Source organism: Gallinula chloropus (assembly GCF_964237585.1).
Source record: "Gallinula chloropus genome assembly, chromosome: 21".
Lineage (NCBI taxonomy): Eukaryota > Metazoa > Chordata > Aves > Gruiformes > Rallidae > Gallinula > Gallinula chloropus.
In genome coordinates, this window is record NC_140106.1 from 8,397,971 (window position 1) to 8,423,948 (window position 25,978).

The 25,978-nt window shown below is 47.0% G+C and overlaps 1 protein-coding gene across 1 annotated transcript in view; it reads right to left on the reverse strand.

The window, feature by feature from the left end:
- Positions 1-228: 228 nt before the first annotated feature.
- DOCK5 (dedicator of cytokinesis 5) overlaps positions 229-25,978 on the reverse strand; it is a gene marked incomplete at both ends in the record, with an annotated part of 62,222 nt that continues 36,472 nt past the window's right edge. Inside the window, 29 exons of the mRNA XM_084274004.1 lie at positions 229-330; positions 2,222-2,337; positions 3,201-3,339; positions 4,110-4,287; positions 4,566-4,732; positions 4,837-4,974; positions 5,742-5,825; positions 7,855-8,031; positions 8,459-8,545; positions 8,788-8,872; positions 9,070-9,151; positions 10,986-11,127; positions 11,334-11,438; positions 12,221-12,310; positions 13,043-13,162; positions 14,027-14,117; positions 14,206-14,246; positions 14,729-14,885; positions 15,377-15,462; positions 16,999-17,153; positions 17,637-17,695; positions 18,736-18,836; positions 19,337-19,415; positions 20,101-20,195; positions 22,505-22,603; positions 23,474-23,569; positions 24,242-24,378; positions 24,818-24,924; positions 25,882-25,952. Of these exons, the coding sequence (XP_084130130.1) occupies positions 229-330; positions 2,222-2,337; positions 3,201-3,339; positions 4,110-4,287; positions 4,566-4,732; positions 4,837-4,974; positions 5,742-5,825; positions 7,855-8,031; positions 8,459-8,545; positions 8,788-8,872; positions 9,070-9,151; positions 10,986-11,127; positions 11,334-11,438; positions 12,221-12,310; positions 13,043-13,162; positions 14,027-14,117; positions 14,206-14,246; positions 14,729-14,885; positions 15,377-15,462; positions 16,999-17,153; positions 17,637-17,695; positions 18,736-18,836; positions 19,337-19,415; positions 20,101-20,195; positions 22,505-22,603; positions 23,474-23,569; positions 24,242-24,378; positions 24,818-24,924; positions 25,882-25,952 (3,186 nt within the window). The remainder of the gene's footprint in view (positions 331-2,221; positions 2,338-3,200; positions 3,340-4,109; positions 4,288-4,565; positions 4,733-4,836; positions 4,975-5,741; positions 5,826-7,854; positions 8,032-8,458; positions 8,546-8,787; positions 8,873-9,069; positions 9,152-10,985; positions 11,128-11,333; positions 11,439-12,220; positions 12,311-13,042; positions 13,163-14,026; positions 14,118-14,205; positions 14,247-14,728; positions 14,886-15,376; positions 15,463-16,998; positions 17,154-17,636; positions 17,696-18,735; positions 18,837-19,336; positions 19,416-20,100; positions 20,196-22,504; positions 22,604-23,473; positions 23,570-24,241; positions 24,379-24,817; positions 24,925-25,881; positions 25,953-25,978) is intronic.

Here is a 25,978-nt window from a genome sequence, read left to right on the forward strand (position 1 = left end):
GTTGCAGTAGGCTGGCTTCTCCCACTGTGTGGTTAGTGTCTGGGCACTGGGCAGGTAAACCAGTCTCCACAGCAGCTCCTGTTGGTGCTTCCCAAAGAAAACTCCAGGAGTGGATGGGATGGCAAGTGAGGTCACCAGCCTTTGGGGCCAGGCAGCCCCAGCAGGTCAGTCAGAAGAAAGCTGCCACTTCAGCAGGGCACCTGCTCCTAGGCCAGCGAGTGCTGGTGCTCACTGGAAGCCCTGCTCTGAGGAGGCAACGCTGGACTTCCGGGCTTTGGGGGGTGGGGGAGGAGGTTTGGCTTCACGTCTGCTGGGGAGGGGTGGAGCAGCCTGAGAAGATAAAACAAAAACACACATTAAAACAAACCATTACCAGCAAGTTAGGACATTTGGCTTTGCCAGAGCAGAAATCCAGGGGGTCCTGTGCCACTGATGTTCCCTGCGGGAACAGACCTTCGCCTTCAGCCTCTGGGTGCCACGTGCAGTCGATGAGGGGGGCAAACAAGGGCAGACCCCCAGGAGGTACCACAGGCAGATGCGTTTCAGTTGCTAGAATGTGCTTTAGCTGCTTTAGTTGCTTCTGACCTGCAGCCTGACGTTGAGCCAGAGCCATTTGCCCCTCTGATTACCACCGAGCAGCCACAGACCCATCTCCCTCATGGTTTCACCTCCTGTCTGCTGCCTTGATGGGCTGCACCAAGCAGGGGCCAAAAGGATGTCAGACACCTCAGACCAGGATGATGAGACTACCTTCACAGCACGGCAGCAATGAGTTCTACCAAAGCAAGGCCCAGCCCTCCCACCCACACAGGGCCTTGGGGCGTTCCTCGCTCCCGCCGGAAGCGGCACCGGTGGGATCTTTCCTGCCAGCTCTTTGCTTGTTCTAAGGGGCATCCTGTAAGCATGAGAGATGTGAAAGGTCAACACGAAGGTCATGTGGCTCTCCTGGTGCTTAGCTGAAGCTGCCAGGACTAGCTGAACCCAAGGACAGAGTCAACCTTACACCAACACAATAACAAAACCCTTCAGAAAATACATTTGCAATCTCTTTAAAGACTTTCCAATCCTTTCCATCTGGCTGCAAGCCAAGGTCAATGTTGCAAGCCAGAACATGTTAGTAATTAGTTTTCTTACAAGACTCAAGGGAAGGAGGCTCTTTTATTAATCCTCTTCAAGGAGTGACTCCCAGCGCATCCCTGGAGCCAGTGTGTTTCCACCACTCAGCTCTACGGGCCGTCTGCAGAAGCACAGTCAACTCTGACCCAACGAAGGGCAAACTACAGACCTGTTTATCCCCAGCTTCAAGGCTTTCTGTCAGTGTCATCTCTCTCTCAAACAGGATTAAGCCATCAGCTGTTACGTTGTCTTCCTGTGCTGGCAGAGGTAACTATTCTGTTAAGCGTGACCATTCTTGCAATTCTTTTTGGTGAAATTCCAGGTTCTCTCCTGAAGGTACTCCATAAATCCTCTGCAAACTGGGCTGGGGAAGGCATCCATCCCTTTCCAGTTACAGAACGATGCTTTCTGTGGCTGTGCACTGCTAAGCAGTCCCAGACTCTATCAGAAGTGCCTGCATTTCTGGGGCAGATGGACTGATTCCAACACGACTGCCAGAGCCTGTGCACCCCAAGTATCTGCAACCTGGTTGGAATCCCCTAGTGTAAGAGAAGCACTAGTGATACAGCATTAAAAAAGTGCCAGTTGGACCTTCCTACAAGGAAATAAACCATGAAACTGAGAAAGAAAGAAAAAGCTGTGGTTAAAGTGGCACTATACAGGCTGTTTGAAGGGAACAACACTCCCTTGAAATACTGGATTGGTCCAAGCTGAGGACTCCAGTGGAGACATTTGCTGTTTCTGGCAGTGTGTGAATTTCCCCCCATTTCAGGACCAGATTACCACGATATTTTATTCTGATTGAGTTTTTTAAACTTTTCAATCATTGTGCTTGCTTGTTTTCAATACATTTTCCCACCCCCACACACAGTCTGTCTAACCAAGGACAACACAACTCCCACTTGGAAAAGCCAGGGACTGCACTTGACAGCCTTCTCTCCAAGCGAAGGCCCCTTTCTATTCTTCTGTGGTTTCAGGGAGCATACCAGTAAAATGATTAGACAAGTCTCAAGTAGCACCACCCTAGAAGCAGCTTGGAAAATTCCACTGGTGTCTCTTTCTCCAAAGCTGTTTTCCAAAGAGATGTCAGCTCTCATTTCCTTACCTCCACAGAGTTCCTGGGGTTGCTGTTCTCATAGGGTTTGCTCTTGGGCGGAGGCGGAGGTGGGGTGCTGGGTAAGCCAGTGTTTGCCAATCCATCAGCTTGCAATGAGGGAAAACCTAGAAGGGATCACAGGAATAGGAAGAGACATTTAAACAGGCAGAGAAGGAATGGGATAGACCATGTAGAATTCTAAGTGAGAATCATTTATTATCTCATGCTTTCAATCTGCTAACCGTTCTCTTCTTTAGCAGATAAACCTGAAAGCCACAGCTGTATCTCCCTAAATTCAAAATGCCCAGAAGAGTTCTGTCTTCACCACTTGAACCTAAGCTCATGTGAAAAAGGCATGCCCAAGAGAACAGAGAGTCGAATCCATTATCACATCTGCAATGTTCAGTGGGGTTTCCTTTCAGCCTGGGCTTCAACCTGAGAATTCACTTTGATTTTAACTCCAGCTGATGGAGTAGATAAGTACCCAAACTTCAGAAGAATTCCTGGGAAAATGTCCTGACTAAGGGCAATTAAAACCACTTGCTAAGTAGAAGAGTGAGGTTTCACATTCCTTTCACAGATCTTTCTACGTTCAGTACTCCTGCATCTGTTTGTGTTTCTGGGTGTCTCCCCACCCTGCTCCACACTGTTTGGGTTCAATATCCTCTCACAACAGTTACATGCTTTGATTGCAGGGATGGGATGTAATATCCCTTCCCATAAGTCAACACAGGAGAAAACAAGACAGAAATTGAAAGAGGGACATTTGTTCTCTGGAATTCATCTGATAGGCTGCTTCTAACAAGTGACATGTAAGTCACAAGTGGGATTGTGTAAATACAAGAACACCTACTGACATCAGCAGCCCAGAGTCATGCTGAGAGGCACCTTCCTGCCCAGTGCAGGATCCCCAGCAAACAGGTGGTAACTCCTACTACTGCAGTTAACACCCTGAAGGACGGGGCAATTGCTTTGTAACAGGACTTACTTTGGGTTCTTGGGGTTTTGGGAGTGATGGGCGGGGGGCTGCACGGTGTTGACTGCTGGAGTGAAGAGCTCTGCAGCAAAGTCAGTCTGCTTTCTCCTAATTGAAGACTCTTTGGCCTTTGTGCTTTTCCTGACGTGCCCTGGTTGAAACAAAGAATAAACAAACCCTTTAGAAGTCAGCAAGGTTGCTGCACACGTATCAGATCATCAGACCTGTCACAAAGGCATCAACGTGCTCCAGAAAAGCCATGCATCAGAGAAAGGTGCAGTCAGGTGAAACGCAGAGTGAAGCCACTGCTCTGGCTAAGCCCTGTCAAAAGGCACATGCTGTGCTCCTGTGGCATATCCAGTTTTCTGTGGGACTTTACTAACTGGGCAATAGCAAACTGGTTTTAATGACCTTAGTGCATTAGCTAATGGAAGAGATAAGGCTGAAAAATTTCTGCATTTGTTCTGTAAACAAATTGTGGGGGTGAGGGGGAAGGTCTTTCCAAAAAGGAAGAAAGATTAAGTGTGGGTGCAAGTCAAGACTGCAGCTATCACCCAGCCCCTTCGAGCTGTGAAACAGCTACAGAACAGCTATAAAAACCTGCTTACTCCAGCCAGACCAGCACAATTCTGCCCAGTGCCCCGTGGAGCCCTCCACTCCTACAAGGACCGAGGGCACTGAGCACCCCAATGGAACGCCGGTGCCTCCTCCTCCCAGCCTGGACACTGGGCCGAGCTGCAGCTCGGTCTGAGACACATTTTCCAAATAAAAGCAGCAAGAGTTCCTCAGATGACCAAGGGGTTTGGTATGTGAACCCCTCCCGCTATTTAATGAAGCTCCTAATGACAATCATATCTAAAGCAATGGAAACTCTCAAACCTCCTGCTGTGGAATTTATTATTGCCTTTTTCTTTTCCTTACCATTTTGGAAGTCAGTTCTGTTTCTGGCTCCTTCTCTACAATAACCTGAGACTTGCTGACACTCCAGTCCTTCCGCTTGAGCTTGCTAATCCGATTGTCACCATCATCTTTCACGGGCGGTTCCTCAGCTCTGGAAGCTGTTGATATTCTTCTCTCCAAGAGCGGCTCCAGAACAGACCTGTGATCCCCAGCAAAGAGAGTACAGAGACCAGCAGATATCAACCCACCAGGCATTTATAGCACAGTCTGCTAAAAAGCTGGGATCTCTTAGTTTGCATTATAGGTAACTGTGAAAAAACAAGTCACAACGATGGAATCTGCAGTGTGATGCGTGCCTCCACTTAAAAGGTTTAAATGTGTGGCTATTACCACTATGCAGGGAATAAATCTTCCCTCCCAGGGTTTGTAACCCCAGCAAAGGAAATCCTGTAAGTGTGACAAAGGCTGATTACTGACCCATCTGAACCTGGCCTGGAGGAAGCGCTGTCAGATGAGGTGGAGGATGTGGAGACCACAGAAGAGGCCACAGACGTGACAGACAGCCGTCGCAGCGTGGAAGACATGATGTAGGGCAACACGACAGAGCCCGACCGGCTCTGCTTCCTCTCGGTGAGGGAGGGAGGCTGCAGACACACACGTGGGAGAAATCATGTCACACCAACTGGCTGGTGAGTGAGAGGGGAGAGCTGTGCTCAAGGCAAGCCACTGAACAGGCAGGGACGCCTACCAGAGTTATCACACCGTACTGCTTCTCCACCTTCTTCTTCAGGTCTTTGAAGCAGGCTGTCAGTCTGTCATGCAGAGGCTTCAGCTGCTCTGTCAGCTTCTCGCCGTGGATCCTAATCCCTTCTGCCAGCAGTGGCATCTGAAAGGGGGAACAACAATCAGCTGGAAAAGGACAAATCAGCTCTCCTGTTGCAGGAAGGAATGCTCCATGCTCGCTGTGCATCTCAGATGCACTCAAAGGACTTAAATCAATGTGGTTTGGGTTTGCAGAGGCAAAACAAGCAATCATACAGTAAGGACACCCAGCAACTGACTCAAGACGTGTGACACAATAATGTGACTGCTTGAGCTCCATGTGTTCAAGGAACACACACACTTTCCCATCTATTCATACAGTCCCTCTTCCCCACTCACATTCCATAATATGCTCTGGAAAACACAGCCTGTGAGATGTTGGGAGGATCATCTCTTAAGCCCAAAGCTTGTGCAGGGGAGCTTTAACTGGGCTCTGTTGAGTGAAGACAGGTAAAATCTGATTGTGATTTGCATTACAGGAGAACAGGGCAACTTCTCATGGCATGCAGGCCAAAAGAAGACAACTTCCCACAGCCAGACTGACAAAACCTCAGCTCTGATGATTCCATGAAGAAGTAATGATTTGTTACACTCATGAGGGAAAAATCTACAGCCACATTGGCCAATATTTCAGAGCAACACATGGGACACAGAATATTCTAGACCCCACCCCCACTTCAGAACACAGCAGTTTCCTTAAAAACACCAAAGCAATTGTACACGTCTGGATTGTTCTTACAGCATTTATCTGCATTCTCTCTCCAAAACAACGATGCTGGAAAAGCACCTGCACTCACACACACCTCTTACACTTCCTTCCCCATCCCATACCTGTAGAGCAATTAGCTGCTTAAGCAGTTCAATTTTATCTTGATCTTCAGGATGCTCTTGGAGATACTTCTCTGTGAAAAAGGCCTGAAAGCAAGAGAGAAGGTGATACAGACACTACATGGCATCCACCATCTGATCCCTGTACAAGTATTACATCACCATTATTCCTCACATTCAAACCAAACTTTCCTATCTCCCTGACACAAAGCAGAGGGACAAGGAACCATGATTATTTCTTGAGAACTGGGAACAAAAAGATCTGGTTTCTGTTTAGAAAAAAACAAACCAACAACTGCATTTTCACAGCTACGTAAAAAAGTTACTTCAGAGTGATCTTCAACTCCAACTCCCTCCCCAGGAAACACTACAACAACCCAGGGTACACTACTTGCTGCCCAGATGTGAGGAGCAGGTCCAGGCTCTTGAGGTCTCCTGTCAAAAAGCCTCTTTCATTGCTGGCATCCAGAGCCCAACTGTGCACAACGACCCACCTCTGCTGCACGAAGGCGAAGGGGGCACCTCCCACCCACCATTTCCTTCAGCTCGAGGGCTCCAGCCCCTAAGTACAATGTGTTCTCAGGGGGCTTGTTAGGAAGATTCACTAGGGAGGAAGACTGTGTTGAGGTTCTGACTCAGAGTTTGATTCAACAAAGCACCTTTAGTCTACACTTCTCCTGTGTTTACCTTTAGCCAGCAGAATCTGGGTCGGTTTGAAGTTGAACGCACACAAGCACGCCTTCCTGGACTGAAGCCTTACCCTCGTGCCAGTTCCCATTGTGCTGCAGTGCACTGCACTGACTCCTCCTCAGAAGAATTTCAATTTACCTTCTTCCTAGATAAAACCCCCAGTAATTTTTTACTTGCTTTTAAAACAGGTCTCTGATCTCTTTCAGCCTCTGCCTGTATTTCTTAGCACCGCGTTCCACTCGCGGGGCCGCGTGTACAAGTGTTTATGTGTCTGGAGGTCCGACTCTGAGGAAGGCTGATGTCAAGAGGAGGTTACAGCCTGCGAAAGGGCTGCTGGGTACATCCCAGTGGGTTTTTCTTGAAAGTGTTTAATTACTGCATGTTAAAAAAGCAGACTCTGGCTCTTGGCTACAATGAAACAATCAAAACTCAAGATTTTAGCCGCCCACAAAAGCCAAATGTTCTGTACTGGTCTTCAGCTGAAATAGGAAAACATGAACCAGAAATGAGTATTTCCAGATGTGGTTACAGATACTTTGTGCTTCCCAGTTCTAACTGCTTTCCCACTGTCGTAATTCTAAACTTTGTGTCAACCTTAATTCATAAAATGGGAGGATTTAGGGCCAAGTTGAGCCCTGTCAAAGTATGCAACTCCTCTGGAATCAGCAGAGTTAGACCCCAGATAAATCAGACCCTCTCCCATTTAACGTTTGCACTTCATTTCATGTGACTGGAAGGCCTCTGAGAAGGATTGTCTATGTTTTAACACCACCCCTTCAGTGTGTGGAAATAAGCCATGTATTTTGTGCTGGGAATACCACCCCCAAACACTGGGAACACCACCCCCAAACACTGGGAACCAACAGCTGAGGTTCAACATAACAAGGACGAATGAACACTGTTCAACTGACGTCAGCAGGATAAACCTGGATAGGAAGTACCACTGTCTTGCACAAATACCTGCTCGCTGCTGCAGAGCCAGGCTGTGTGCTGGGAAGAGAAACCCTCTGCCTCACCACCCTGTGTTAATGTCACTGAGAAACACCAGCTCTCTTTTCTTGGTTATGTGCACCATTCCATGGGCTGACCATGCACCTCTGAGCCCCTGCTGAGGCAGGACTGTGATTAGCACCACTGTAAATGAGGCCCAGAAGAGCAGGATCATCCACCCCCATGGCAATGTGCAATGTGCAACACTAAACACACACATTAAAACGTGGGGGGCTTCCACCTTGCAGCCCAGTGGAAATCTCTTCTCTTTGCTCTGTTCTCCTCCTCTTGGAGGGCTGAACTCGCAGACACAGCTACAGAACGTGCTATGTCTGAGCAACGGCTGGAAGTCAAACCTGAACTCCCATGTTTCATCCCAGGACTCCCAACACTGCAGAGTCCACGGACTGAGGTACAGATAAAGCTGAAAGCAGACCTTTTCATAGTTGGTGTATCCCCCCATGACTGCTGGGTCCACAATCCCGTTCAGGAGCATCGAGAGAGGGTGCACAGGAAGGGTCCTGTCCCACACATGCTGCTGGACAATGTTGCTGATTTTCTCATTGGTTAGCTCCATCGTTTCTATGGCGTTCTCCAAGGGGCTGATCTCTTCCTGAAGGACAGAAGAAACAAGACAAACCCTCATTCAGCTCCAATGAATACAAAGCTGAGTACCCCTCATACATGAGCAGCAGCCCAACAGCTTCCAGCAGAGGATTTTGGACCCTCTGTGCCATACAGTGATGAACACAAGGAGCTCTTACAGCTTTGCCTGAAGGAACAACAGTTTAGGGCCTGGCTGCTGAGTGCAGAGCGCTACAGAAGCAACCACTCTCCCAAACAACAAGCTCTGCTGCCTCAGGTAGAGCTGTCTGCAGGATGGCACAGAGAGACAAGCACAACGACGACAGGTATCTGCTTTTACCCGCAGCACAAGTCCTGGTGTGCCACATCCTGAGGAAGGACTATCAGTCCGAACTGGTAACACTGCTTCGTGGAAGACTGGAGGGGACGAGACCCAGCCCACACGCAGAACTCACCGTTGTAATCTGTTTGACTTCAAACCACTTGAGGATGCCTGGAAACGAATACGCTGTCGTGTAGGTTGTCCTTTCAATCCACATATTCTAGTTAGAAAAGCAAAAACATTCCAAGATGTAAGGGGAATATTTGCCTTGCAATGCAATTCTCTGCTGCACAGAGCATGGAGCCAGGCTTTGGGCATTTAATAGCAAAGTTCCATTGCACAGTGGAGGGAATAAACCCTGTGGAGTGTCATTTGAAATGCCACCAGCAAACTAAATGCACAGAACCATGATCTCACAGCACAGACATCCAAGCCAACTGGCACCAAAAGCAAAGGACTCACCGCAAACTCATTGTCAGGATCCTTCTCTCCTTTCCTGACCGGCCGGGAGTGTGTGAACTGCTGCACCTCGTTTGCTCTGTAGTAGCTAGAAAGAAGAGGAGGAAATGGTGAGTATTCTCACCTCCAGCCCTCCCTGCATAAATGTTCTTTGCTCCTTGGCAAATACAGCCAAGTTTGAACTGGGTTATAAATTTACACAAGACACAAGGGCACTCCACTTTGTGCCTAGGCCAGCTGAGAAAGATACAAAGGAAATTTTGAGGGAAGATGAAAAGAAATTACTTTAAGATCTGTTCAGGAACAGGTTTATCTTTATAATTAGGTGGCAGGTTCATCACGGGCTTCACAATAAAGCACTGTACATCTGAGCAGCTACAGTTAAGGATGAAAAACTATGAATCCTTTTGGGAAAACAGGAGAGGGAGAGAAATACCCTTCCCGTTTTCATCAAATGTCAGACTTCTCAACAATTCCCTGTGCTCTTGTCATGTTTGCAGAAAAATACTTGCTAGTTCATCAACAATCACAGGTATTATATTGTTTCTTGTAGTTCGTGTGCTATTTCTGAGCTAAAAGCCCAAGAAGATAAGGGCTGTACAAATACTGGCACCTACTGAAAGCTCCCAGTGTGATGCTTGGGAAGCCTGGGTGCTGCTGACTCCTGCTCTGGGGACAGGAAAGCAAGACCCAGCACTAGGTTCTGTAAGAGACACGTCTGTCCCTCCTCCCTCCTTGCTACCCACAGTCCAGCAAAGCTGCCCCTCCCTCCCACTCTGCAGATCAATAAAGCTAACTGGTTTTTATCAGTGAGTCTCTACTTCCTCTTCACCTGCTGCACCTGTGGACCACGACAGATTTTGAGAAGTCAGTGATGGCCCCCCCAAAGCACAGCAGCTTACACCAGCGTTCCCCTAGAGTACTATGGTCTGTACTGAAGGCTTTATGGAAGTAAAAATCCTGGATGGAAAAGTAAAGCAGAAACAGTTTGACCCACATTAACAGATTATTTCTGCCAATCACCTCCCAGTTGCCCGCTGAAGTGGCAAGGTTTTACTGGGGGGCAGGGTAGCCCCATCCACCCCCTTTACTTCACTGAGGACAGCTCTGAGAAGTATTTTCAAGGGAAAGGCAAGGTCGTTCTGCCTGCATTGAAAAGCCATCTGGATACTAGCCAAATGTGAACCCAAAACCACACAGCCACACTAGATCAAGCACAGTGCCCAAGCTAATCTATTCCTTCTCTCAGGAGAGCTTATTAGCTCAGGCTTCATGCTGTGCTGAGGACAGTACAGAGCTGCTCGCTCAGCACTGGTGGCAGGCGCAGCAGTCGAGGTGTGCAGGCATTCCCTGAGACTGCAGCTCACCCATAGGTAAATCCAGCCTGGTGTTTGGGATGAGCCAAAGGAAGAACCAGGCATTTTATCCTGAGAGAGCAGGGAAAAGGGTTCTAAGAAATGGTGAAAAGGAGCCTTTGACAAAGGAGGTTTAAAAAAAGCACGAAGTTAAAACAGACTATGGAGCCATCAACCTCTGCCTAACACAACAGCAATCTGGGCACTCAACCTACTCATCTTCTCAGAAGGTGTTTGTAAGACTCTGAGCAGAACCTGTACCAAATCCAAGCTGTGCAGCTGCTCCCCTTTATAACGGGGCTATGCCAAAGACCCGGAACCACACACCCCCAAACTTTTGGAAGAGTTCAGATCTGGATCCAAACTGTGCAGTTCAGGTTCACCTCCAGCCAAAAACATCAGAACAAACACAAACAGATGCAAAGGAAGTGGCTGAAACAAAGCAGCAATAGAAGAGGCATTTTTGATACCAAGTTTGGTCTTGAATGAATTTTAATTTCCTATGTGGATTTAGTGCTTGGCAGGCTTGTTGTAAGGGAAGCATCTGGTATTGCTGCTTGAGCTGTGCCTTTGTACACAGGCTCTCAAGGCCAAAATGGACCACCAGATTCTCTAGCCTGGCCAGTATAACACAGGCTGGAAGCCCAGTAACTTGTTTTACTGATCCAGGAGCAAACCTGCTATTGACTGGAAGTCACAAACAAGAAGAATCTGAAGCACCTTCATGAAAGTTGCACTTGCCCAGCAACCTTCACCAACATAACCCCACTGCACTCCTTACCACACAGCTTCTAGGGGGAAAAAAACCACAAAACTACCCCAAAACGTGTTAGAACCAAAAGATACACTGTTTAGGAGAAGACTTGATCTCCTCTCCTGGAGGGGCAGTGCTGGTCATCTTCTCAGCACTAGGAAACTGTGTCAGCAGCTTCAGGTTGAAGTCCTCCCTTCGCTCATACTCTTTGCCACGGTAGATGAAGATTTTGTTCTGTGGGGAGCAGAAGGAAAAGAGAATTAGCACTACACAGTGCAAGAGAGCAAGCTTCCAGGCACACACAGAGCAGCCCCAGAGATCTAGTTTCCAAGCAGGGTCTTCTCCCAGCTCGACAGTCCAAACCATTTCCTCTCTCCCTTCCTTTTCTTGGAAGCTCTGCAAGAGTTGTGTACCCACCACTTGTGCTGAAGAACTCTTACCCGGAGGAAAGAGGGGAAGCCCTGCCCATAGTACCCCACAGCAAAGTACTCTGGTTGGGGTCTCATGGCCTTCATGATGTTCTCATAGAAAGTGGCTCGTTTCTTCTGAAAAAGAAAAGTCAGCAGCATTTTCACTTTGGAGCATTTGAGGACACTGACAGCCTGAAGCTCCCACTCCCAGTGACAATTCCTCATCTCTCAGTTCTCCCCTACAGAATCCTTTTTACCATTGTTTTTCCTGTTTGATACAGCTTCTTACACTTAAGTATTTACTTGGTTAAATATTTGATTTGCCTGGGCCAGAATCAACTTCACTTCCCAGTTTGCAAACATAAGAACAGCACCATGGCTTTTAGGGTTCCAGAAGGATACTTGAAATCCTTAGATACTGCAGGACAAATTAAAAATAAATATGTTCTGAAACTGAGCTGACACAAATGGTGACAAATGTCAGAGAACTGGCAGAAACAGAACTGGGCAGATGATTCTCATATGAAAGAACACAAAGCCCATCTGGCTACATCTTTAACCACTAAAAAGCATCATTCTGAACTAAGATGTTTCTACAGTTTTGTGTTCAGACACAGTGGTTTTACCACAGAAGTAACAAGGTGAAGAGACTGACAGAGCCTGGAAATCAGCCATGCAGGTGTTACTGTATTTGATGAACACCAAGACTGTGAAACATCAGCACAAAACACTGTTGAGCTAATTACAAGGTCAAACCCACAGACTCTTAAAGAACTGTGAAAACATCATTCTAATATGAAGCTCTGCAAAACCATGGGGGTTACGGTGGTTTGTCTGCAACATACATGTATTTTGGCTTTTCCTGCTCAACAATATTAACTGAAGCAGGTTGCTGAAAGTGGAAGAAAAGGCCTTACCAGGAGATGACCAAGTCCCTCGTAATCAAAGACCTTGTTCTCATACATGTCAGCCAGCTCCTTGCTTAGCTGAATGGCTTTTTCCCACATCTCCACGGAGGGCAAAGGGACACAGGTGGAGGAAGAGGAGCACAAGTAAGAGAAAAGACCCAGTTAAAAGCATTCATTGCCACAGAGAGGGAAACAAACTGCAGCTGATTTCAATTCAGACAGTACTTTAATGCCCTGCCAACCCTCCCTCAGACTCTGTGCTGTACATTTTTTGCAGTAATTATTATAGTCACAAGGCTCTTTTGATTTGTAGATCTGACAGTGATTTACAAAGGAAGGTTTCTACTGTTACTGCTGATAGGGGGAACTGAGGCACACAGAGGTGGAAGGACAGGTCTAAACAGCAAAGGAGAGAAGACCAGGTGGTCTCCTCCTACACTAACACTCATCCCCACATCAGGCTTCCCTGGGATTATCTCCTTTCGCCCTGGGAGCACCATCCACCAAATCACAACTAACAAGTCAGTGCCAGCCAGGCAAGCCATGCTTCCTGCAGTGAAGAACCTGACACGAGCAGGAAACACCTGTAACCATCTACTCAGCATCTGCTACAGGGTTACTTTTTTAGGATGCTCTTTGACTAACAAGGAATTAGAAGGATTCAAATATCACCAGGGAAAATATGTGCCATGCTCATGTCAGTACCATGGCTGCAGCAGCCAGGTACCACATCTGCTCTTACCCTCAAAACCAGCTTGGGCCAGGTATGTTCACCAAGCCAAGCTTTCACTGATGAACTCTAAGAACGTTCACTCACACAGACACACTCACTTTGCCCCTGTCAAAGAAGGAAATGATTTCTTGGTAGAGTTTTTCCTTGAGCTCCTGTTGTGAGTAGACGTAGTAGCTGTCTCTCTGCAGGAGATGGGGGACACACGGCTTCTCGGACCACTAGTGCAGAGCAAAAACAGGGAGAGTGGAATCAACTTCTGCATTCACAACAAATCCCTCATCAATGCAAAGACAGAGCAAGGAAGGTTTGCTGAGAACAGAATCACAGAGACATCGAATCTTTAAGGCTGTAAAAGACCTCTAAGATCATCAAGTCCAACCCAGCACCACTGTGTCAATTAACCCATGTCCTGGAGTGCCACAGCTACACATTTTGAACCCCTCCAGGGGTTCACAATGTCCAGGATGGCACACAAAGGCATCTCAGCAGCGTGGTTAGAGCAACAAGCAGCCAGTAAGCAGTAACTTCAGCCAGCTGCTCAGAAAAACATCTGGTTACGCTCTCCCACCACACACAAAGAAAGCTTCTGTTATGTGAAAATATTGTCTTCCTTTTAAATCAGTTTAAGAATTCATATGTACTTGTACAATTTTTTTGAGTCATATTTAAAAATCACTAATACAAGTTTAATTATATCTGTAAAACTAGTGGGCTTTTGGCTTAAGGTCTAACACTGAGACAATGGGTGTGCATTACTAATCTGCAGAAGACACAAAGAGGTTGATTTAAACCCAAACTAATGGCCTAATGCATTTCACACTGTTCACACACGGGTGGGAAAACTGGACTGTGACCCTGAACACAGTTTGTCTTTCACCAAGAGTGTGTAACCAGTTGATGCCAATAACATTTTTGCTTTGATCCATTCAGCTGCTGTGCAACGTGCAAAGTTATGAGGCTCCTTAACGACCACTAGAACCCAGGTAACGCAATGCCACATGAACAGAAAGTCCCAAACAAGGGAACAATTTATTCTGAGCTGTTTGCACTTCATTCCAAACCCACAGCCTGACAGGTACTACCTGGAGCAGCTCTGCATGGAGGAGGAGAGTGTACGCTGCCTCTGTGAAGTTCTCACAGTCCGTGTGCAGGTCCCGGAGTTTATACAGGTACCTAAAGGAACACAGATGCTGTTGCTGATGCTCTGTTGGTGTGCAGGACACCAAGAGAAATAAAGGCATTACAGGGGGAAGCAGCCTACCTGATATAAATGTCCTCCCGTTTCTTCTCCTTATAAAAATTCTGCCAATAACAGAAAAAAAATCCAACTGTAACAATGGATTGTGCCAGGGATTGGGGTCATTGTCACCAGACAGGTCACTTCAGCATCGGGTTTAGATACCACAAAGATCTTTGCTGTCACTTTCCCTACTTCAGCACACATCTCTCCCCAGCCATCCCTAACAAGGGTGACTTGTCCAACACCACACAGGCTCTTTGTGGTGGAACAGGGACTTAAGCCCATGTTTCCCAAACTATGAGCCAGCCATCTCTCCTGCCTGCATCTCAGGGCTTCAGACTGCCGTGTGGACAAGGACCTGATTTGATTTTGGACTGTACATCTTTCTATGGTTTATAGCTGTCAGCCTAATTTGGGCCCATCATTAACCACAAATAGCATGGAAAATTTACTTAAAAACCTACAGAAAAAAAACCAAATCCTTCAGAATGCACAAAGCCAGGTCAGTAAAACCCCCTGCATCCAAACCCAGCCTTGCCCATACCAGCACGTTGACGGTGCAGCTCATGCGGTTCTCCTTGCTCTCATCGTGCATGATGGTCCTGTAGTCCAGCAGGTTCTCCAGCAGGCTGCTGACCAGCAAAGCAAACGTTTCTCCAGAAGCTGACAGGTATTTATGCTTCCGACAGTGCTCCAGGAGGCTGCAGGTGTACCCAGAGAGGGAAGGAAACAATCAGTTGCCATTCTGAGCACTGCTGAGAACAACTTCAGTGTAAACTACCCACAGAGACTCAGCCAACACTAACCTGCTTTCTGAACAGAGCCCCTCAGTGCAGAAGTCAGACCTGAGATACCCAAGCCAGGCAGGTCAAACCCTGTCTTCTGCCATCAGTGCTAAAAGCATGCTCCAATTTTGGTTGCTCCCCAGCTTTTCCAGTGACAACCCCCTCCCCCGTTTGACACCCACCCCAAGGCTTTCATCTCTAAACCTCAGGGTAGTTGTGCAAGTTGCTGCTCCAGAACAAAAGCATCATTTTAGGCAGTGAGTCTCAGAATACCTGCATAGTATTAAGATCAGTTTGAACTGCACTGTTTCCCTTTTCACTGGGGTAATGAAGTAGGGTTTGTTTGCATAACTAAAATAGCCAACTAAGCTGTAAAAAAACCTCTCCACATTCTTTACAAAACTTACAGTTTCTCCAGCAAAATCTTGTACTGTTCATCCCCTCGGCCACCTTCCACTTCCTGGTCCAGCTTGGTTATCAACTCATTTTCAAACTGAAAATGCAAAAAAACACAATCAAATAGACAGCAACTCCTAGAACTGTGGTCTGAACATTAGTAACACTTGCAGCTGGCGTCTCTGAGCTGCCCTGCTGTCAGGCGCTGGTTTTACAAGCCAAGCTAGAGGATGCTTTCATTGTTGGAGCAGAACAGAAGTGGTAAGAAGCCAAGATGACAAGATTGGAGCAAGGAAATACAAGTCCTCTCTCATCCTAGAGTCACTGGAAAATCATGTCTGGGGTAGCTCTTCCCCTTCTCCCCCATCTGTTCAGCTTTGATAGGATGGAGAAGCATTGTAGCAGCCAGCTTACAGACAACGGTTATTCACTCACCCTAAAGAAACCCTACCATCAGCTAAGGGCAAGTCACAGCTCTCTGGCCATCCTAAACAGCTGTGGCTACTAATTAAAGCAACTTCTAACGATGCAAGAACCCAGCCCTGCATGATTATCTGTCTAGCCATGAAGTACAGGCCAAGAAGGCAGTCTCGGTTATAGCTGTAGGTGGTACATAAATGCCACTGGAATGGAAAATCCATGCCACACACCCTGCTTCCTCCTATCGATCCCAAAAACCCCCGAGACCCAGCAGCCAACCACACCAGAGACTGATGAGCCCAAGGGAAGAAAGAGCCCGTATGCACACTGGAGCTGGGGTCTAAGCCAGCGTGAGGACGGTGCTTAGGGAGACGCACGTCAGATCTGACAACAGTCTGAAACGCCAAGGTGGCTGCCTTTTGGATGGATGGCTCCTGTCCATCTCCAGGGAGAAGACTGTCTACAGCATGACTAGAGTGTCCCCTGCCTGCCAGTTGAGATGGTAATGTCTGATATCCCCAGAGGAAAGCTGGAAGAGTAAGTCCTTAGAAACTGCAGTGAAAACTTAACCTCAGGGCAAAAGCAAAGCTCCTTTTCCTGCCTTCCTCTCTAGGGTTTCTCAGTAGAGATAAAAGGTGTTTCTAGAGAAGGCAGCAGGGGTTGGAGCCTGGGATCTGGGTCCTGTTCCTTGCTCTGTCCTCCTGTAGCCTCAAGCAAACCGTGTCTGTCCTTTGTATCAACTCACCTTTCCCTAGGGTGGCACTGGTACTCACAGGCCTGTTATCAAATTGGGAGTTAATGAGGGAGTAGTCGGTAGGTAAGCAGCTACACAGCCCTGACAGCAACTGCCCAGCCATTTTCTTTATAGTAACTTACATTTACAGCTCTGCCTTGGGAGAGTTTATCTTGTTACTATAACTGTACACAGACATTACATTTTAGAGTACTCTCTCAGGGTCCCCACACTGCTTCATAGTTCAGACACGGGCAGGAAGGTGTGAAGACAGCAGAACTGGCTAATGATCATTAGGTCATGCAAAGGTGCAGTCAGGGACAGCCCTGAGGAGTCCTGACTCTACAAAACCACCTCCCAATCCCTCCCCAAAGCGCGTGGCCCAAGGCTCAGTTATCAGTTGGGTTCCAACGTTCTCCTTTGCTCCTGCAGCAGCAGCAGCAACAGGGCAGGGGGGGAGGACGGCGCTGGCTGCCTCACCATGCGGAAGCTCCTGTTGCCGCTGAAGTTGAACTCGCACTGCATCATGTCGAAGAAGATGGGAATGGTCGCCTTGCGCAGCTCGGGCTCCGGCACCAGCGTCACCTCCAGGATCGGGCCCACCATCGCCGGGATGAACTTTATCTTGTGGGGACCTGCAAGTCAATCCCAGTCAGACACGTGCCAAAGGCAGGGCGTGGGCATCCCAAGGTTTAAGCACAGGATTCATAAAGATCAAGAGCACAAACCCCAGACATTCCCCTACTTGGCACAAATGTTTGATGTGGTAACAGCAGGTTCAAGCAGAATGAACACCTTACAGCTCCAGAATTGAGGAATAATCCAAGAAAGTAAGTGAACTGAATTACATGCAGTGTTGCAAATCACACACTACTCTTGTCCTTCATAACATAAAGCATCCTTTACAAGGAATCTAAGAAATTATCTCAGCAGCTGATGTGAGAAGAGATCAGCTTTTGCAAGCTATTCACAGGAAAAGGAAGAGATTTTGTGAAACAGATGAACCTTTGGTGTATTTCCCCACATTAAGTATGTGCATCTTTTAGAAAGAAATAAATGATCTGAAACACAGCCTGAGAACTTCATTCAATAAAGACAATTCTTTGGCTGGAACTCACCCAGGTTATACCACATATCCCTTATTTTGAAGCCAATTTCCTTCCTCATGTCTCCATACCTAGGAAAACATATTAGAAAGAAAAAGAGTAAGAAGTCCTGTGCACTGAAATGATCTTTGCAAATTAATTTCAATAGCAAATTATTAATTGTAATAGAAAGATAACAGCAAAAGTCACAGATACCTATTACTGTCTCCCTAAAAAAAGACAAATTCACCACCACACCCACCTGAGTATGCTGGGCACTTATACCAAGGAGTCTACCAAGAAGTTCCTCAATATTACAAACCTTGTTACATGTTCACCACATCTTTCTTCTCCCTTCCCTTCCTCAGCACTAGTGCTTAATGCACAGAGGAAGAGAATAGCCACATGCTGTTATGGCAGAAGACCACAGACTCCCTGAGAGCAGCATAAAGCTGCAGTCCCACTACTTCATGCATTTCTAACAAGAATTTTGTTGTATTTGGTGTTTATCCCAAGAGTTTTGACTGCTGCCTTGAGACAATGTAAGAATATTACTGCTCCTTAAAGCCCTTATTCTTGCAGAAGACAGATGTGAGCTCTAACCAAATTCTACATTAAGATGGACAAATATATTTAGGCACTTGGTGCCAGCTGCAGAAGTTAAAGCTTTTCAGTGCCATTGTGAATTTGGCCAGGCTACTAAAAATTTCTCGTCTGGCATTGATGGATGCCTCTGAACTGCTCCCTCTTTCAAAACCAAAGCAACAAAGGAGGGGGCAAAAACGTTACAGGGCTTTTAGGACTCTTGTTTAGCTGCCTTACCTAATGGTTGGGGAATTGTATAAGGTACAACTATGGGAAATGCATCAAGGTTTCCATCACAGATCTTCCAGTGGAAAGTATCTCTGGGCAAGGTGCTTAAAGTGAGCTCAAACAGCTCAGGATCTGTTTGACCAGACTTTGACAACCCCAGGGTAAAGACCTTACATCTGTCCTCATCACCCCTTTATAAGAATCACAATTTGTTAATCAAACAATTCCATGGCATGCTTCATCTTAAGATGCTGTGGACAGAACACGTGAAGCTTCTTAAGAGCAAAAAAGCCTGGCAACTTCTTAAAGGTAAACTCACTTCTTGATGATTTTGTTGCGTTTGGCTTGGGAGAAGGTCTCCAGCTGGAGGGATTCGTGAGTGAGAAAGGCCACTGCCAAATGGAAATAGTTATTCCAGAGCTGTGGAGGAGAAACAAGTCTAAAATAGGAGAAGACAAAGGAAAAGCAACAACCAGCACAACAGAGCGACTCAGCCCGAATGCGGTGGTCTCCCAGGTCAGTGTGAGCAGGAAGTGTACCAAGAGTGGCTGGCAAGCCAGAAGCACACAGCAGCTTAAAATGCCTCACTCTGGTCTTGTACCTCCCAGCTACAGGAGGTCCCAGCTGGTACATCTGTACAGCATTTTGTCCTTAGTCAGTCAAGCACCGACCAGCTGTTGTCAGCACACTGCCCAACTTGACCTGTAAAGCCTGCAGCAGTTTACTCACAACTTATTGCTGTGCTACCCAGAGCTCCATAACTCAGGAACGCTTTGATTCTGAATGCTTTGATTCTGCTGCTTCTCTGTTACAGACCAGGGACAGTTTCCACAGGCACACATCACGGTGGGACTCGTTTGGTCTTGCTGCCTGTCAGGACTGGGCTCCACAAGAGAATCCAGAAACAATGGAACAATTACCTGGAGTTCAAAATGTGCCTGATCCAGAAAGAGGCGGTTGAGTACAGAGGTAAACTGGTTCACTGCCCGGAGGAAAACCCTGAGGAGACAGAAAATCCCTTACAAGGCAGCCCTTGAAAAGAGTAACATTGCAGCTCTGGGTTTGTGACCCCTACACGTAGGCTCAGGGGACAAGAACAGCTGCCCCCACACATGACATGTACTCTTCTACAGTGCCATTTCACCTCCTTCCCAGCACAGAAGGTGGTCTTGGTCAGGCTTTGCTACGTAGCACAGCAGCCACACAGGGAGCCAGTGCCATTCGACTCACACAGACCTCGCAGAGAGACCGACAGGCACAGGGCCAGAGTCTGCAGCAGAGGACAGAAGGAATCTGGGCAGCTCTAGTTTGCAGGCCAGCACACTGAACCCTAGACCACATCCATGCCCAACTCCAGCTTTACGTTCACCCTGTGATTCCCCCAGAATTGAGACCAAAAAGGCTCCTCCAATTTCCGCCGCAGTCCAGCAGAGAAGCAACTGGACAGGAGAGGCTGCACGGCTTGATTCTGAGCCTTTGGGCAGGAGAAGAAAGGTTCCCAGTTCCATCAAGAGAAATGCAGGAGCACTACAACTTACTCCATTTAATTTCCATTACCCTGAAACTGTAAAAGAAACTAAGCCCAGGTAACCCCAGTGGTGTGCAAGCCTGCCCGTGCGAGTCGCCCTCCGGTCAGAGCCACAAAGGCTCCAGAGCCACGCTGAAAGCAGCAGCAACCACGTACCTGCTCTGCATCATGTTCATCACCATCCAGTCAGCTGCATAGACGTTTTTCCCAATCAGATCCTTAAACATAATGAATGTTTCCATCAGGAAGTCCTGTTGGAAAAATAAAAACCACAGCTGATCAAGTTGAGTACAGGAAAATACAGGGAAATGCAAATGTTTGCAATTGCACTGATTAAGGACTGCACTGATTAGCAATCAATACACTGTACCTCCTAAGAAGGCTCTCTTATTCTGTGGGCACATTCCAATAACTAAAATTATTTCTGACATCTCATCCATTCAATTACAGAAGGAGAAATAATTCCACAGAGCATGTTGATCTGTTTAATTAAATCTGTCTTTACTGGTTTGAATTAAGCTGTGTTGGAGGGAGTTCTGGTGCACAAGCTGGATTAAAAAGCAAGAAAATCAATATTCAGGGACTTGCTTCCAAATGCCTGAATAATGCCAGTGTACCAGCCCTGAGCAGGAAGGAAAAGATGGAAATGACAGTGTGTTTTTCCCTTCCCCAGGTAGTTGAGCTTCCTCTGGTTGTGGTCTCTACAGGCACAAGTGCTTCCTGTGAGCATTTTCATGGATGCTGCTCTCTGCAGAGGCAGCACATTAGCATTCAAAACGAGGGGGACACAGAGGGGGTCACACAGACATCCCCACCTTGCAAAGACCACCAGCAAAAGTACAACCCACCAGGACAAAAAAGCATTCTGCTGAGCTGAGCAGCTTGCTCTGAAGAACTGGCACACAACACCAATGTAGAGAGAGGAATGGGCATTTGGTGCTGCCTCAGTAAAAATCCTCCAGGCATCATTAAATCAGAGCCTGATGGAAAGGTTGGGACTTGACATGGGGCACCCTGAAAGCAGGAATTCACTGACAACAGTGTTGAAACCACCAAGTAACGATGCGATGCCAGGGCTGAAAATACCCAAGCAAATTAAAGCAAGCAACAGCCAACAAAAATTAATACATTTATTGCAGTAAACCAAAGTGCAATGTTCTGCTGGATTAACATCTACTACATCACCACAGCTCCAGGCTTGCTCCTGTAGAAGGATTTGTAAAAATCAGACTACAGATGAGATTTTTATGCAGGCAGCTTTAGTGCCTTCATGCAGAAGCTCTATGTGTACAGACAAAAATACAAAGGAAACATTCTCCTATTTGAGACAGAAGATGCAGAACTACCTGGCAAAACAAGAGACATCTGTAACTTGCACGCTGAGCTTCAACCAGTTTATGTTTCAGAAAAGCTTTTAAGCACCTTGAGCCTAAGTCAGGATGGTCTCCTACCCAGCTCAACTGCTTTTCAAGAAAAACAATTCTCAATTGAGGCCCACTCCACACAGAATTTGTTTCCATTCTGCCTTGAATCCACCTTTTCCAGATTTGCCCTCCTAGCAGATTCCTTCCTCAGGCACAGTATTGCTACACAGCCCTGCTGGAAACCCTTTCCCTCATTAGCTTGATGAACGCTTGCAGAGCTCCTGAATCCACTTCATTTTTCTTCCTTATATGATTTCAATAGCATAAAAAGCAAGTCTGAAACCAGACGGTGAGTGCTCTCTGCAGACAGGGCCGAGGAGCACAGAGCTGTGTGACCTGTAGGTGGCCGCGTTGCTCAACAGATGCCACAACCCACCGGCACAGGGAGGGGACCCCGAAAGGGATCGCAAACCCCTCCTCTGTGGTGTGATCCAGCTTTTACAGGAAGACCACGACTCCAGGCTCTTGCCCAGCCAGTACTGAAGCAGGGAGGCACTCCGAAGTTGCAAGGCAAGGAGCACGGGAACCAAACCCAGCCAAAACAGCTGCTGCACCATGCTTCAGAGACAAGCAGAAAGGCTGGGTGTGGTTCTGGGCATCTTGGGGAAAAATCTGGACAGAGCTGTCAATGCTAAGGACCCTGAAAAACATCCCAAAGCCTTGTGTTTCTCCTGGTTTCATAGGGTAAGTCTTTGGTGATGTGCTATGTACACAGCTCTTACCACAGAGGGTGTTACTTGCATTGCTGCCCACCAAGGCAAGACTAAAGCACTTCATTCAGTTCTAGAGGAGGAGAAAGAACTTCAAAGAGACAGTGAGAATAAATCAGAGGAAAATGCTTTTCCTTCTCACCTTTATTCTCTCTTCTGGTTCCTGAGGTTTTACTTCCCAGACATAAATAGTCACTAAAGGTGCTTCCACTCACTGCCACAAGTGATACTCTGGGGTGCTACAGGGTGTGACACCCACTGTCATACCCAGCAGTGATGTGACTGTACCCCCAGAGGCAGTGGTGTTGGGTGCCCCAAGGCACTGCAGGACAATCACCCCAACTGAACACAGGAACATGAAATGACCTTTCAAAAGCAGAGTGCAATTCTTTACAGGCTGAGCTACCCCCAGCCAGGCTGACTTACAGTAATGTCCTGCCTGGTCTTGAAAGTGCTGATGTAATAGTTGTAATGGCAATCATCCATCTGCCTCAGGATGGCTGTCATGCAGGCCACAAAAATACCCTGGAACAGGAAAAACAGAGCATTTCATTATTTTTCCTGTATTAAGCACTGTCAATTCAAAGTGTGGCATATGTTTCCTAATCAAATATCACAGACCACACTCCTGCTCATCTACATCCTGACAGTCAGTGTGACTGTTTAGTCCTCCACCCCCACCAGTCAAGACTTCCTAAATCTGAAGACTGGTTTTAGCTCCCTTTCTTCCTCAGGGATCCGAGTTCACAAGACAAACACAACCTCAAATCCATGGAATACATATGCATATGAACCACCTCACTGCATCTTAAGGGTCTCTCCAACCTAAACAATTCTACAATTTTGAAGTTTACTCTGGGCAGCTGGGACTCTCCTGGCTGGTGTCCTGGTAACAGCATTAACTTGACCTCAAGAGTTATCAAAAATTAGATAGTGGGATACACACCCAGCTCTCCACCTTTCTGCACATGAAGCACTGGCTAATTTAACCAAGTTGCTTACACCTTCTCAGATGCCACACAGCAGTCAGAAACACCCCTCAGAGATGCCTCATCTTTTGGCTTTTAATCCTATTTAGCCCAGGACAAGAACAGAACTTTTTTCTCCTGCAGATTCCCTGTGTATCAGAAACTGAAACCAAATTCTCCGTGCACAAAGGCCCAAAGGAACCTGAAATCACAGCCAGCCATGGCTCAGAGCTGGAACAGGACAATCTGCATCCTCATGCCTGGTCTCAGATAACCACCAACAGGCATGTTTTAGTGGCACAGGAGCCCTGCAGGAAACGGAAGGATGATTTCATACATCGCTGCAACCCACTCAGATCTCCCAAGAGAATCAATTCCACTGTAACCAATGGGAGAGCAGGAACTGAAGCAAGGAAGAGGCTCTCACGATGTGTGGAGACTGTCTGTTCATCCCGATCACCGTGCGGTTTATCCTCCTCAGCAGCCGCTCCATGATCAGCTGGATGTGGACAGCAGTGGGGCCCTGGGGATGGGTGAGAAGGGAAACCTGAGACAACTCTTAATGCACAGTGCTCTGCAGAGTGCTCCTCCTGTGGCAGGGCTGCCCTGACAGCGGTTAATTGTTATCAGAGGATGCAAGCAAAGGAGATTTAAGGCACATGAGTAATTGATTCAAACGCTGTAGGTATAGACTTGGTGGGGAACTAGCGTAATTGATCTATACCAGCTTCATTAGTTCATCCTGGCAGAGGTAAACCCAATGGCTCTTCACTTCAAACTACTCTTTTAACAACTAGAATCAATTTCCATGAATAATGTGGTGAGGAACTGCATTCTCCTGACCAAATAATGACTGCTGTCCCTTGCTCATGGCAGAGAAATCCAGAAAACAAGTGCTTTTAGGACTTGCTCCAGCTAATTCAAGATGACACCACAGTAGCTGTGAACAACATTTTCCTCCCTAGTCAGGACAGCGATTGCTTTTTGTACTGTAGTGACTACAGCCAATTCAACCTTCACAGCTCCTGTTTAGACAAAGGACTAGAGAGACTCAGAGAGCTGCACAGCAATGCAACACAACTCCTGCAAACACCAGAACTTTGTTCTTTAAAGCACAAACTGAGAATATTTCTTTGTCAGAACTCCTCAAAAGAAGGATTAACCTTAATTTGCACCCTCAACAGCTCATGCTCACCACGTCTTTCCGATCCAGGACTTCAAGAACACTGCTAAGCAGCTGGGAGCTGGCCTCATGGTCGGGCCTGCTTGAATTGTCATCCAACTGGCCACTTAGCTGATCAATCAGCAGTGGCAGGAGAGCATCTCTGCACTCTGAAAACGAAAAAGAGAGCACCACAGCTTGTCAGGAAGTTCTGCAGCATTCAGCACACATGGGCACCATGCAGGGGCTTTTTGCTCGTAACTGTTTGGGACACCAAGACATGCTTAAATCCACTTGAGTTACCACTTGTAGATTAGGGAGAGCAATAAATAACCTGTAATGAGATGGACTGCATCAAGTAATACACTGTCAGCTTCTGCCCCATTCTAAATCAACATGCCAGGTCAGTCTCCTACAGTATTAAGTGCTGTATAGAGACTGAACAGCAAAACAGTTCCAATTGTTCCATGGCAAGGAGTATTTCCAGAGAAGGGTTTAATGGTGGAGCACCACTGATGGCAACACAAAGGACAGGTGAACTCCAAAGACATTTCTGGCCTCAAGGGTGTGAGCCCCAAGAGGACCCAGAGATGTCAGTGTGCTACTCACCTGTCTGTTTGAACAGGTCACTCTCCACTACCTTGGTCATGCAGTTCAGCTTCTGTCGAACCAACTGGTTCTCAGGAATACTCTGGATAAACTTGCTGAAGAGGACACTAGTGTGAAAACCAGAGAACAGGCAGTCAGCTCCTTCAACCAACGTGTCCCCACCCTGCACTTCAGTGTCCTGCACCCGGGTGAGTGGAGCAGCCTGCTCACTGTGTGGACACGTCCCCTGCACGTGGCCTCCAGCCAAACCATGTGAATTGTCTTCAGGGAACTCATCACAGGACTTCTACTAAAACTGAGCAGTATTCAGAAACTGCAGGCTTCAACCTCTTACACTGAAGCTTGCATCCCAAGACACACTACTTACATCTCAGAAGCTTGTGCACAGGCAACACTCTCTGCCCTCCACTGCCAGCATAAGACAATCGCTTATTTCCATATATAATGGGAGCAGAATTTGGCAAAGCTGCAGCAGAACACCACTGAAACCTGAAACACTGCTATATACAACATCTTGCCAGATGCCCCTGGATGAGTGATGACTCATTTCCATCTGAGATTCCATTAAATTAAATTTTATGTGCATTTGCTGTCTGTCTACCGTGCACGAGCAAATTACGTGTGTCAGAACAAGGAGGCATGGTTGGGAAGATCCAGGCAAAGCTACAAACACCAAAGAACAGAAATCCATGTGGCATTGTGCATTTCCTGAAAAAATACCACTTTTCTTTTCCTGACCAGGGGTATGCCTCTGCCCCACATTCCCATTCACCACACAATTCATCATTAAAAACTGGTGCAGACTCACACAACATTTTAACAGTGCTCCCCCATCCTCAAACTTTGTTGTTCAGTAAAATCTTAAAATTGCTCAGGGCAGTGGAGCTGCAGAGATTCTTTGAACTGAACTGATTTTCTTTAAAGCCCTGCAAGTGCTTCCTCAAATTCCTGCAAGGGACGTGCATCATCATGTCACGACTGGGGCAGCTCTTTTCAGGAAAGCTTCCAAAATTCTCTCTAACAGATGAGCTGATTTAGAGGCCAAACAAACTTAATACGGTTACCTGAGCTCAACAGGGTCAAACACTAGTTTGACATCATTTATGATGCTTGGCAAGTACTTCAGAGCCGCACCCTGCAAGAGAAAAACACAAAGGAGAT